Consider the following 14984-nt stretch of genomic DNA (forward strand, 5'->3'; position numbering starts at 1 on the left):
CCACACGAAGGAAGCACGAAGGCTGGGATATTGTCAGGTTGCCCAAGCCTAGACAGGGGAAGTCGAGAGGCACAGGTCGGGTTCGAACCACGGACCTTCTGGTCAGTAAATTCGCGCTCTAACCACTTGAGTCATCTCGCATAGCCAATGCTCGATACTGGTTGAACCCAGACTGAATTGTCAGCTTCTAGAGATTATTCTCCGCTTGCGGCATCAGAATAATCCGCTTGTATTTAACTTGAATAGCCTACCTGATGACCGGTCTTGGAGAGGAGTTAGTGTTCTACAAGGTAGCATAAATAGATAGGATTCGCGTGCAATAAACTCATATAAAAATTAAACTTGTGTGGCATTCGGAGGCAAAGCAATACACTCCTAATTTACCAGTAGGAATTGGAGGCACATGAACTGAGACCCACATGATCGATTAGATTGCTTTCATTAAACATCGGGTGGATAAAAGTAACGGCTTCACGACCCGTCTGCGACACTACAACCCTTCAACTGATAATCAATAAGAGTTAACGATTAGCCCATCACCGTCATTTGACTAGAACTAGAAGAGATTGACCATCTTCGAGGATCAGATAATATCAGGAATTAGTGCGAAGATAATCGGTAGATCTGAAACCTGGCTTTTGTACAACCGTCCGCACCACAGGTACATGGATATCGATCACCGTGCCAAATAGGGTCCGCCCTTTTTATGAGTAGTGGGGTCAAAGGAACCAGAATTTTCCGGTTCCCTTTGAGGGCTTGACATCTTACCTTCCAGTCTAATGTAAAATCCGCAAGACCGTAACGAAGTGGACTGTATTAAGTAGGGGGGCAGTATATAAGTACACATTCCTAACATGGCAATATAAAAAACAAGAAGCTTTGCGACAATACAGTAACGATTTAGGGTTACTGTCCTTTGATGATACGTCGGAACGATCGACAGTAACCGACATCCATGCACTGTGTACAAAATGAGTTGTGACCTGTGATTAGTTCGAACTTGACGTCCGCGCAAAGCGCTGACGAGGTTGAACATGAAGCAACCTAGTTAATATGACCTTAAAACGTTGGATATTGGATAAGTGTTGAACTAATTCGGTTCGGTTGAAGGTCTTTGGTACGAAAGGAATAAAACAACTGCCTAGCCGTTAAGGTCATTCACTACTGGAGATCGATAAGAATGGGAGTTAGCTAATTGGCTTTTCCCTTCAATACACACACGCATCCGGACACCTGCACTTTTCACAACTGTTCACAACGGCTGTTAGAAGAATCCCATAACAAGTAACCAGCTAACGCAATACGCGCCTAGTGTGGGAGATAACAAGCCAAGTAGTACTTACCTCCCAAAAGTCCGAAGGTAATTGCGAACCAATTGAGATCGTAAGTGATCAATGCGCTTGAAAGAATGCAAACGGTTGCTATCACCGCACCCACTACAGCAACCGAGCGATAGTCGAAGCGGTTGACCAACGCGCCAGCAACTGGACCTTTAAGGTAAGGGCAAATCACACATGACTGGAGTGCGGACTTCGAACAGAATGTGATGTAGGTTTTAAGAGAAAAAGGGGTACAAATGGCCAACTTGAACAGCGCGCGACAATCGGTAATCAGTTATAGAGTTACGATGCTTTTCAAGGGTTGACGAATACGGGTCGGAAATAAAGAATGCCAATTAAGAAATGCTGGGATGTGTGCTCACGGATGAGCGTATGTTGCACAGTCGAATGACAATGCGGAGCTCAGAGGCTCAGATACTGGGAGTCCAAATCAAACTCCTGAGTCGGTCTACAGATCCCAGTTTATCTGAACATTATGCATGCTCCCGGCCATTTCTGTTGTAACAGTGGAAAGTCACATCCACTATAGTCTGTTCCACGTTATTAATGAGAAGAAAATACAAATCTGCTATCCGGATGAGGACACCTATTGGTGGGTGCATTTCGAACTAGAATTCAATCAATCACTTCAATTTACCAGCTATTCCAGCTGCTACAGTTTTGATCACCGGAAAACGGGAAAGTGGAACATGCAACCAAGACTTAGAGGTGAAGGCATGTTCGGTTTTCATAGAGGAAACTACTCACAAGGTTGCAAAGGAACCAGAATTTTCCGGTTCCCTTTGAGGGCTTGACATCTTACCTTCCAGTCTAATGTAAAGTCCGCAAGACCGTAACGAAGTGGACTGTATTAAGTAGGGGGGCAGTATATAAGTACACATTCCTAACATGGCAATATAAAAAACAAGAAGCTTTGCGACAATACAGTAACGATTTAGGGTTACTGTCCTTTGATGATACGTCGGAACGATCGACAGTAACCGACATCCATGCACTGTGTACAAAATGAGTTGTGACCTGTGATTAGTTCGAACTTGACGTCCGCGCAAAGCGCTGACGAGGTTGAACATGAAGCAACCTAGTTAATATGACCTTAAAACGTTGGATATTGGATAAGTGTTGAACTAATTCGGTTCGGTTGAAGGTCTTTGGTACGAAAGGAATAAAACAACTGCCTAGCCGTTAAGGTCATTCACTACTGGAGATCGATAAGAATGGGAGTTAGCTAATTGGCTTTTCCCTTCAATACACACACGCATCCGGACACCTGCACTTTTCACAACTGTTCACAACGGCTGTTAGAAGAATCCCATAACAAGTAACCAGCTAACGCAATACGCGCCTAGTGTGGGAGATAACAAGCCAAGTAGTACTTACCTCCCAAAAGTCCGAAGGTAATTGCGAACCAATTGAGATCGTAAGTGATCAATGCGCTTGAAAGAATGCAAACGGTTGCTATCACCGCACCCACTACAGCAACCGAGCGATAGTCGAAGCGGTTGACCAACGCGCCAGCAACTGGACCTTTAAGGTAAGGGCAAATCACACATGACTGGAGTGCGGACTTCGAACAGAATGTGATGTAGGTTTTAAGAGAAAAAGGGGTACAAATGGCCAACTTGAACAGCGCGCGACAATCGGTAATCAGTTATAGAGTTACGATGCTTTTCAAGGGTTGACGAATACGGGTCGGAAATAAAGAATGCCAATTAAGAAATGCTGGGATGTGTGCTCACGGATGAGCGTATGTTGCACAGTCGAATGACAATGCGGAGCTCAGAGGCTCAGATACTGGGAGTCCAAATCAAACTCCTGAGTCGGTCTACAGATCCCAGTTTATCTGAACATTATGCATGCTCCCGGCCATTTCTGTTGTAACAGTGGAAAGTCACATCCACTATAGTCTGTTCCACGTTATTAATGAGAAGAAAATACAAATCTGCTATCCGGATGAGGACACCTATTGGTGGGTGCATTTCGAACTAGAATTCAATCAATCACTTCAATTTACCAGCTATTCCAGCTGCTACAGTTTTGATCACCGGAAAACGGGAAAGTGGAACATGCAACCAAGACTTAGAGGTGAAGGCATGTTCGGTTTTCATAGAGGAAACTACTCACAAGGTTGCTGAAAACTCTTCAACAGCCCACGACCGGTTTCGCCCTTCTTGGGGCTCATCAGGTAGGCGCAGTCCCCGAGTTTCCGTCAACCTTATGTTCTACTTGAACTCAAATTGGACTGTTTTCGGACTGTTCGGTTTGTTCGGAAATTGGGTAGCTACGCATTGAAGGCGATAGCTTTGATGCACGAGCGCCACTGACAGCGCCATTGGGCCATTTCCGCCAACGTCATTAACCACTGGTGATTTGAGTCCCGGGGTCCCCATCCAGGGAGGCGGCAGTTGCCCACCGGACTAAGTTTACTGGTCAGTGTTTCCGTACTTCGTTGCCAGATCATACACGATTGGAACGATTTGCATGACAGTTCAGCTGAATTCAGCTGACAATACCGACACATCTATGGGCGATAGAAGGGATACGGAACCAGTCCACAACAAGCTCAGATGACAAGATAGGTGTGTATGGACTTCGAAAACCCTTGAAGGAACTTCACCACAGCGAACACAGAGCTGTTCAGTGACTTGCTGGAGATAGTTCGGTAAAAGGACTGTTCATTTACGGGAGCACTGAATGTCAATTGCAGTCCGAGGAGGGAGAAAAGTGACTCCGGAAAAACCCTCCAGTCGCATACGGATGGCGATTTGGATTATAAAAACCAGTGGAGTTTAAGCACACTGAAATAAATGGAATTTACATCTGATAACGCAGCGTCCGTTGTACACCCAAAGGACGATCACACCCAAATTTAACGGAATCTTCCTATCTGTCCGAGCGTCCTGATAAATGCTGCGAAATGTTTGGCAGGGAACCAAGAACACGTGCAGCGACGCACGTGCTATTTGATAACATGGGGCACTAGGTGCAGCAAAGCCTAAGTTGATTGTGAAAACCAGTCAGAACAGCTAGCAACTATTCAAATAAGACGTAAGGCTACCCGACGAATTGCACCAATTACAGGACACAAGAAGTGGGACAACATACAATCATTTTTAACCAGAAGTCTACGCCATAAAAGGTGGAATTGCGGGGAAACGAGTATGGGCACTTTTCGCCGCTAGCACTTCAGTTTGGACAGTTAATAGCCCGTTCGCTGAGCCTTTCTGGGGTCGACAAACAGGCCAACAATTATTGATTCCACCCGATTTATCAATATTCTGCAGTGTCTCCCAACTGCAATTTAGATCGGTGTAAAATGGAATCATTGGCGTTTGACAGTTTGTCACGTGAGGTATTTCGGGACGAGTGTGGGGAATAGACAGTGCTTAACGAATATACACTCATTTGCAAGCTAATATGGTTTTTCGAGAGACTCACCTGGAACCCAGATGAATCTCTCGTTTGTGATGTTTCCAGGCAACTGAATGTGCTGCACCAGGCCGCCTCATGTTTCAGTCGCTACGATATCCGTAGCAGGTAGTTGTGAAAACGGAACAGGCCAATTATAGTTGAAGAGCGCAAGGTTAGTACACAAACAAAAAAGTTGCAACTTATATTTCAGTGTATAACTCACGGCCGCGTGATCACGTGACGTGTATGTCCCAATAACACTCGAAATATCACTCACTAACAGAAATCTGATCAAACATCTAGTGTCTCGAACGCAACGCGTTCAACAAGTCCGATTAAGTGTCCAGCAGCTGTTGTTGACCGTTCGCTCAAGACGTGCTTCGAAGTGTCTGTTGCTAACCATAGCTTACAAGAAAGGATTGTCAGATGAATCTACTGCTGTATCTGACCATAACTATACACTTCTTTTGCAGTTGCTTTCTGCACATACGGTAGAATTCCCCAAAAGGAACGAAAGTATGTAAGGAAGTAGTTATACTGAAGGAAAAAATAGAATAAACACATTAGACAGCCTCCACACACGCCAACCACTCGACTGAAAAATGGGTTTCGCATGCGACTGACTGTGCTAGACTGAGATGGCACGAGAAAGACGGCATTCGCAACAAATGATTGGCATAGACGGTTCTAGCAGCCCAGCGGCCATCAGTGTTACAAGTACTTTGCATGAGAGAAGAATTTGCGGGGAGGACGTCATAAACGAAAAACGGGCAAGAGACCACACGAACGTGTAGAACTCGACCACAAAATCAAACGTATTGTACCAAGTGACTTACCAATGAGCAACGTGATCCCTGATAACAGTGCTCCAGGGAAACTAAGACTAGCAAGGGAAAGATGTTGGGCCGCGGAGCCTGAAGTCGAGGGATCCACAAAGACTTGACTTTCAGCTACCATCTCGTACATGTACAACCCATACGAGTGGCAAAGCCCGTCAACAATGAATATGCACATAAAACTGCCGAGGATGACTAGCCAGCCCCATTCGCCATTCGGTGCGGAATCGCAGAGAGCAACTGGAGAAACGACAAAAGCAGGTCATCGGATGAGGAGTTGGCAGACAATGACAATATCCATTACAATTTTCAATGCGGGGTATCATAAAGTGGTGAAGTACTCACGCAAAGGCAATCAACTGGTAACTTGGATTTAGACAAACACAACAGAACTAACTTCGCCGTATCGACTGGAATAAAAGGAGGTCGTAAAAAGGGGGTCTTGGAAGGGCATAATTTTGAACCAAACTAGCACCCGTAATCCAAAGGAAGGAGGAAGCACGAGGACTGAGTTACTACCAGGTTGCCCAAGCCTAGAAAGGGGAAGTCGAGAGGCAGAGGTCAGGTTCGAACCACGGACCTTCCAGTCAGTAAATTCGCGCTCTAACCACTTGGCCCATCTTGCCCAAGCACCCCTAATACATCCTACATTCTATGTGGCGTACACCCCGACATGTTCTGCGCAAAGAAGTCGTACCAAAGAGAACGTGGTCATCTTGCAAAAACTTATCCTGGAATGACTGACTTCGGTGTATCATGGCAGAGCACTATCATCAGAAAAAATGCATATGCATTTCGAATTCAAGGTGAGATTTTTTAACGCAGATTAATGGTACATTGGGATGAACTCCACTTATATGTCCACATGCATCCCCAAAGCCAATCTGGACGCATTGCAATAACCCCGAACCGGATAAAAGCTCCAGTGCGCCATCCAAACGAGTACTTCTCATAGTCAATGACTAGTCAATGATTAGGCGAATTGGGCTGGTACCCTCGAAAGCAGATAAGCAACGGAAGCCTCACCTTGAACGTGTGTAACGGAAGTCATCTACAAGGAACCTAGAAACAACCAATTAACCTAGAATATATCCTGTTGAAACAAACTAGAAACTATCGGTTTTCGAATGGATCACGAAACCAGGTTCCAACGATGCGTACCTATCTCTCAGTATAGGAAGGAGTGGATAGCAGTCACAGGTCCACTTAAGAAGGAACCTACTTTGGAGGTGTGTTGTAAATGACGGAAAGCGGATGAAACTGATTTCGATATAAACAGGGTACCCTAGTTCAGTTCAGCTGTAGCACCCTTTCGGCACCTAACCGCTATGCCACCAGAAAGGAGCACGAGGGCTGAGTTACTACCAGGTTGCCCAAGCCTAGAAAGGGGAAGTCGAGAGGCAGAGGTCAGGTTCGAACCACGGACCTTCCGGTCAGTATATTGGCGCTCTAACCACTGAGCCATCTCGCCACCATCTGGCTTTGTCGATTGAAAATCAGCAGCATCAGTACCGATAGCAATACACCAGTAGTCCATACTGATACTCTAACGCTATACAAACACCAAGGAAGAATGCACTATAAAAAGCCGAAACAAGGGAAAAGGGAGTTGAAGTGAAGAGGCCTCGTGCTCTTAGGGAAAGTAGTCAAGAACGAGCCGTCCGCATCTCCAAACACCAATTAAATGAACACATCTGAGCATTGCGTCAGATGTTCGTCGTCATGAATTGACAAGAATGTTACCTCAGTCAACTGGCACGAGAACTAAAGCACAAAAATGAGTATCATACCATTACAAGACTAGTCCACAGTGTCCTCTTGTTGAGAGTCCGGTGCTATTCTTTGTTCCTTTCGCCTTGAAACCTCCATAACTCACTTCGCTATACTTCTGATGAGGGTATGGATGAAATCCTGACTGACGATTCTCTAATCTTGCTCGACGGAAGCCAATGACTCAGTTTTGGTCATCTGCCGCCTTTGTAACTTAGTACATTCGCTGTAATAGTGTACTATACGGGTGGAACTGAACAGCATGACTTAGCTAGTTCAACATATTCATTAGATAGAAGAGAATCGTTTTTTTAACGATTTTAAGATGGTGTACCGGTCATGAAATACGAATCCAACCCTCTTGTCTACCAATGGTAATGAGTAGCAATACCAAGTACTCCAGTGTCTCGATGCAACCATCATTTACGGCAATCATTCCGTGCGACTGGGGTTTCTCATTTCGCAAACAAAAATTACACTCCAGTCCAGCACCACCTGCCTTAGATTGATTTTCTCTATACACGTGTAATGCCTAGAATACTTCCACATCGTGTCTATTGATATGAAAGTCCTTCTCATCACCACTGTTGATACAGTTCCATCGGTGACTCTAAGTGACATGATTCGGTTCGAAATAATAGTGCGAGGCCGTTTGAACGCACTGTACTGCGTCGGGACCGCTCAAAGTACATTCACTATTACAGCAAACGTAATAAGTTACAAAGGCATATAAGCAAAACTGAGTCGTCGGCTGCCCTCGAACAAAAAGAGAGAATCGACAATCGGGATTTCATCCATACCCTCAGCGAGAATACAGCGAATTGAGTTGTACAGGTTTCAAGGCGAAAGAAACAAAAAATATCATCGGAATCTCTCTGAACAAGAGGTCATCGGGGAATGGCCCTGTAACAGTGCTGTGCCCCCTTTTTGTGTTCTGATTCTCCCTTCAGTTGTAAACTATGACACTGATTTCGAACGGGAACTGTCATCCGCTAACCAAAATTCATTCAATTCCATCACATGTGTGAGTGAAAACATGGCGCAAAACACGGGTAGTCCTGTAGTTTAATCATGGGGTGTATTTTGTTCAAGACCTCAAGACAGCTCAGTGGGTAAGGCGCGAACTTATTGACCAAAGGGTTCTTGATTAGGAACTAACCTCGGTATCTCAACTGCTCCTGTCCAAGTTTGAGCAACCTGGTAGTATCTCAGGCCTCGTGCTTCCGTTGGATGGATGCATGGCAGCTATGAACCGGAAGGGTGTTGCAGTTGAATGACCATTAGTATATCTATTATTCCTTTTACAATGGACCATGAATTCGGCCAGAGCAGAGAGGCATAGAAACTCGAAGTCTCCAGCAAACTCATCTTGTTGGGGTATATTGTAACAGGCATCCGTAAACGGCTGACGAAGTTCAAGTACAAGTGCCCCATCCTCCAAACTGAAGATTAGTCACGTGAAACCCACTGTCCATTTGGCATCCAATTTCCGTCTGAGCGAAGTAAGAACTGATCAACTGCCTTTAGAAAACCTCAAGCACCATGTATCCCATCACTGGAGTGATGACAAGGATGATCAGGTCTAGCGCTTGGCTAATGCCTCATATATAACCAGGAAACCTGCGAATGGCCCATTTACTTCACATGCAACCAGATCATACGTGCAAGAACATCAAAAAGAGAAAATATCCTAAAGACGGGTCTCGAAGTCAGGTTTTAGTATATGTCACAACGCTCCCCAAGAAATGCCCCTCAATTTATCGGCTTTCTATACGATCGGAAAGAAGTAGCTCGCGGAATGAAAAGAAAGAAGGCGTTCCGCTGTAGCATCCTTGTGGTGCCTAGCTGTCATGCCACCCGAAGGAAGCACGAGGGCTGGGATACTGCCAGGTTGCCCAAGCCTAGACAGGGGAAGTCAAGTGGCGGAGGTCAAATTCGAACCACGGACCTTCCGGTCAGTAAATTCGCGCTCTAACCACTTGGGCCGTCTCGCGGAATGCACGAATGAAGAAGTTCTCCAGAGTTTTAACTATGGGCAGAACAACGCGGTGTGTCTTGAAAATCCGTGTAGAACAACTGATTGAAGGTACACTATGTTGGTTGGTGGATTGTGGATTTCAGAGCGAATTACAAGGTCCTGAGACTAATTTCGAATTTTGTTATCTTTATGTTATCGTATGCGCATGTACTTTAGACAGCTGGGGTGGACGTGAAGAGTATGACTACCAGTTGAAAACAGATGAAAACCAAATTAAAAGGCCCATTCCGTTTTCGGCAGTACTGATACCTTAACCGAAACGGGATGCACTTCTTCTTGTCCATAAGCAGTCGCAAACATTTGCATAAAAATCGGAAAAGCGGAAACCGACTGTAACTGAAAAGTTGCCATATTTCAGTGTTGTACTTCATTTACTAAAGATCCCTAATGCAGTAGTGTCTGACAGTGTGCGTATCGTATCCCCAATTGTCATGAGGCGGACCCCGTTCATTCTCAGCTAAAGAACTCCGACTCAAACGTAAGTTGGTTGGAGGAGTGCTTTTGTTTCGGGAAAAGCCACTATTCCTTAGGAGGAGAACAAACTCATTTTCGGAGGATATCCGTACGACTGAGGCTGTTTGTGAAGTTCGTTTACGCCCTAACCAACCAGGTACACATAAAGCAGCATTACTGTGCAAGAAAGTGGACAACGGTAAGAAAGCCATTTCATGGTTGGAGAAGCTCCGACGCGATAAAAAACTACTGCATCTACCGCAGTGCGATGATCGAGTCATCAACATCATTGACAGCTATACATCAGTAACACAGAGTAGCGTTTAATTCCCAAGAAAGACTCAGACAAGCTACCAGCCGGAAGGTTTCTATGTTCACACCATCAAAATGTGTACGAAAACGTGATAAAGGTCAACAAATTACCGGTTTGTGCCATAGTGAGAACATCGGAGTATCGGGGCTGGATTGGACGTTCTCCATTATCAGCCTGAACTGGAGAAACTGAGAGACAAGTGTTCAGCTGTTCGGGGTTCTCCACTTGGAGTGAGGAATACTGGTCGCCGGCATGCTGGATTGGAAAACGATCGGAATCGGTTCTGTGGAGGACAATAGGTGGTGTACACTGGGAAGACCTTGGAAGCCGAGAAGTATCGGAAAGATTATCTGTGGCTAGCGGGAGTTCGACGGTGAGTGAACACTGCAAAGGATCAGCTGAGGTTAGTGATGAGTAATTGGCTGGATGAACGTCAGTGAACAAAACTGAAGAGCAGGACTTGGCATTATACTTGGGAGACGATCCCTCTTGGTCGAAATTGCCAATGTAAAAGTTTCCCAAAGAGAGGTGCCCGGCGGTTGTTAGATTATCCAACTTGCTATGATGGATAGCCGTGGGTTGCGCTGGCCCTGCGAGCATAGTAGATACGCTCGGTTAGGTTGTGATTCCAGTAATGCTGTTGGCAGTAAGAAGAAGGCAAAGAATAACAAAGTATTTGCCCTAGTCTCCTCTCAAATAATCAACAAACCAAGTACAAGTCAACGAAAAGCAAGCCGGAAAGCTAATCCAGTCTCCTAGAGAGGCTGTCCGGTGGGACCCACTAAAAGTAGTCCTCTTTTGAGAAGGGGCGATTTCTACTAGAACAAAATCAACCATCAGAATAAAGGAACTAGAAACGGTTTCCTTAGAGGTTCACAGCTGCTAAGAAATGAAACAAGGCAACAGGAATGTTCAAGAAGCACCCGTATGTCTTCTAACTTTGGGGGATTAAACCAAGGAAAACGAACATAGCAATCTACTTAAAATATAGCGCAGGGAGCATTTCAAAATCTGTCCTAAAGATGGGTTGTTTTATGTATCGTCTATTACCTCCCTCGATGTGAAACTTACGGTGGGTGCTAAACTGGAGAATATCCTCAGTAAAAGGACAACCTCGTTTCGAAAAAAGTGGTATTCCAAACTGCTAACTCTATTCCGTTGTTGGCCGCACGATATACCTCCGGTTGTCACATGCACGAGGAAAAGCGCTATCTGATTACGTACACAGCGAAGTGCGTTCGGTCCCAGAAAATGAATTAAAGCGTGACGAACTTCGGTGCTGTGAATGAGTCTGTCATGCAAGTTGCTGCATCGGCTTCGAAGTGCTTTTCACATCTATTCGTGTAGTCGGAAGCAAATGAAAAGGTGAGATTGATCGTGAGATAAATCACGCATTGCTGGGCCGAATACATTCGGTCACCGTTTAATTCGCCACGCGCATTCACCATCATTCTATATAGCGGACAAAATCCTTGACCGGTTTCCGCCAATCCTCCTATAAAAGCGGAGAGCAACCAAGTGCTCGATGAACTAAAAGACCATAAAGCACATGAACTTCCTACGGCTCTCGACAAATACACTCATTTGCATATCAATTTGGTTTTCACGGGAGACTCATCTGAATTCCAGCCGAATGTCCCGTTTATAATGCCTCACAAAGGGCGAAACCAGTCGTGGATTCTGATAAATCCACAGGCGGTGGAATGATGCTTGTAGGGGGGAATTGCTTCATCCTTTGCTTTTTTGTTTGAATAGGACGTGCCTTTATTCGTTGCCTATGCCATTGAGAAGCGATGGCAAAACAACCGTTATCAAGGAACCAGCCTTACCTCAAGCGCGCCAAAACAAGTGGTCTCTGAGGTGTTTCGTATATTAAACCGACATTACAAAGAGTGCAGAAGGGACAAACTGGAAGTGGATATATTGACTTCGTCCACTCCTCGCCAGATTCTAGGACACTGCCTCAGTTACTAGAGGCTTACGACTGACAGACAGTCTTTGACTCCACTTGCTTAGCAGAAATTTGAAATACCTGATGATCATGTGGTGGTACTGGAGGCCTTAAATCCTACCATATCAAATGGAATCAAAAATTACGGTGAGCTGCCGCAACCATTCTCGCTTCCAACCGGAAAAAACACGAAGACCTTGTGTCCCTTTTCTCACTTGACTTTGCTACGTGAGTCAGTCGAAGGCTATATTGTTGGTGATGCGATTGAACTTTTTCCAGGTTAGCGAGTGCTGGATCTAAAGCTGGTCGTTGAAACCTTTTTAGTGAATGGTAGTGATGTGGTCATAGATGGATTGCTGAAACACCTGCAGATTGTGGTGCCTCGAAATGACATATTCACTGTACGCTCTGCACACGGGATGCTTCTCAAGACTGACACCGCCTGCAATCACACTCAATGATGAAGTTGACGACTCCGCTTACCAGAGAAACCATATTACATTTAGCGGAAGAGCAGAAGGATAAACCCCACCAGGGACCATAAAGGTTAGGTCAACATTTAATAACTTAAAGTACCTTAGGTAGAATGTTGCCAGTATCACACTGGGGGGACATATCTACGAAGTTACCGTACACTGCTGTGAAACCTAGGGTTGATGTCTGAGGACCACTGGGCTTTGACAGGCATTGTTTATACTACCGCTCGTGTCTGGTGATAGACTCTGGCGAGCAATTAAATCCTTTGGAGATTACTTGGTTTGTCTGATCACCCCCGAAAACTTGTCTGTCTCCGGATCGCATGCGCCAATTGGACCAAATTTTACCCACATTAGCGCAATACCCACCATTTTGTGAGTAGTTTTCACGTGCTGGGCCTTACAAAAATAAGTGAGAGGGTGGTCACCTGACGACATGAAGAGCACGGAACGTCTGAGAACAGCTTTACCGAGACTGGGTCCAAGTGTAGCACAAGTACAAACATTGATTCTTACCCCGTCAGAATCCTCTACAGAAGAATCCCAAAAGAACATTCCACCTTAGGTAAGTTATTATATAGCTACTAGTTAAATATACGATGTAGCAACGCTGAATCGGCAGCTCTAATGGTTTAATTGGCTGTTGGTTAAGTGTCCCTTGATCCGTTCGCCGAGCTTGGCAATTGGCTTGCGAACGTTTAATCACTATGCGAGCAGACATCGTCTATACGTGGTTGGGCAGGTGATTCCTCCACTTTCTCTTACGTTCATGTTTCTAAAAGTAACCAATATCCGCATTATGAACTGTTGTTATTGGATTGTCTGGGGCTTAACTGGATCGGTACTTTTGGGAGTTTTGTCGCGTTATGGTCTACTCACCGGACCAACTAGATGCAAGGTAATCAGACCAACCCAACCGCGCACTCACGACCTCTCAGCATAGCGACGAAACGTTTGTAGACTAAATGCAAAGCTCGGGGGACTGAGCAATTGCCACCTGAGAAAAAGTCAAAGCAACAAGCGGTCCGACCTGGACTACCGCAGCAGCAGTCAACTGTAAGCCGCGTGCGAATGCTCAAAACCAAAAACCGTTGACAAACGAGATCAGAACGCGTGGAACAACTCTAAGGTCGATGGATTTTAGAAATAAACTAGGGCTGATGCCAACAACCCCAATTTTGCCGATGAGACTAGGCTTGATAGATTCACTGTTTCCCTCAAAGATAATTCTGAAAACGAGGGGATTCCGGTCGGTTTCGAGAATGTTCGCTCTTTGTAGGGCTGTCTGTCATAATTCAGCCAACAAAGTAAACACGTTCATCCGAACTTCATTGATTATACCTATCGAATTATTGGGAACGTAAGTGGTACGTAAGTGGCCAGATGACCCAAGCGGTTAGAGCGCAAATTTACTGACCGGAAGGTTCGTGGTTCAAACCCGACCTCTGCCACTCGACTTCCCCTGTCTAGGCCTGGGCGACCTGGCAGTATCCCAGCCCTCGTGCTTCCTCCGGGTGGCATGGCAGCTAGGCACCGGAAGGGTGTGACAGCTGAACGGTTAAGTGGTACACCAGAAAAATGTCTCGGTTATGATCGAGGTAGACGTGGTGAAAATCAGTTTTACCAATCAGTCGAGAGTTTCGCAAAATTACCTGGTTCATGAGTTGAAGCTCCGGGCACACTGCGAAGCTCCTTCGTTACACTGGGTTAGGGTTAAGACATCAAGCAAAGAAGTAAAATGGAGACAAGGGATAGGAAGCATGATGTCATACCGTAAACGGAAACGCGAGGAAACTTAGACCACAATGAAACCTGACGGCCCGATACAAACAAAACCCAAGGAATAGAGTACGTGAAGACTGCAGTAAACTTAACGAACCTGATTAGGTGTAAATCAATCCCGAACAATTTCAACAGACAAAGGAACAGACGGAAGGGGGGATCGTGGGCATTCGTGTAGGATAATCTGACCAGGGAGGCGTCAAAAGTCATTACTGATATCCATCTGTGGAGAGGAGAAAAACGTAAATGAACGAACGAATGCAAGAAAGGGGAGCGGAACATAATTTAAAAATGTTGTCAAAAAGACAATATGGGCGAAGTCGATTCGAAGTCCACACGACAGTGGCCGTCGTTTGCCAACGGCTGTCGGGTAGCATCATTATCATCCTCCTCCTCCTCCTCATCATCATCATCATCATTGTCAGCCGTAATAACCGCGTACTCGTCGTACAGTGGTTGCAGCTGCCGCAGTTTCGTTCACCGATGATTTCGGGGAGGGGGTAGGTAGCTGCGCATTGGAGGCAGGAGCTGATAAATTGGTGCATAAATCCAGCACTGTCAGTGGGCTGTCAAGTGGGGGGGTTGGAAAAGGAGCTATGCATTGAGGGCAATAGCTT

The 14984-nt window shown here is 45.5% G+C and overlaps 1 protein-coding gene across 1 annotated transcript in view; it reads right to left on the reverse strand.

The window, feature by feature from the left end:
- Positions 1-14984, reverse strand: part of T265_05644 (hypothetical protein) — a gene marked incomplete at both ends in the record, with an annotated part of 32271 nt that overhangs the window by 14602 nt on the left and 2685 nt on the right. The window contains 4 exons of the mRNA XM_009170703.1: positions 1344-1490; positions 2718-2864; positions 5585-5824; positions 10269-10748. Of these exons, the coding sequence (XP_009168967.1) occupies positions 1344-1490; positions 2718-2864; positions 5585-5824; positions 10269-10748 (1014 nt within the window). The remainder of the gene's footprint in view (positions 1-1343; positions 1491-2717; positions 2865-5584; positions 5825-10268; positions 10749-14984) is intronic.

The sequence above is a fragment of the Opisthorchis viverrini genome (assembly GCF_000715545.1).
Source record: "Opisthorchis viverrini unplaced genomic scaffold opera_v5_109, whole genome shotgun sequence".
NCBI classification, from domain to species: Eukaryota; Metazoa; Platyhelminthes; class Trematoda; order Opisthorchiida; family Opisthorchiidae; genus Opisthorchis; species Opisthorchis viverrini.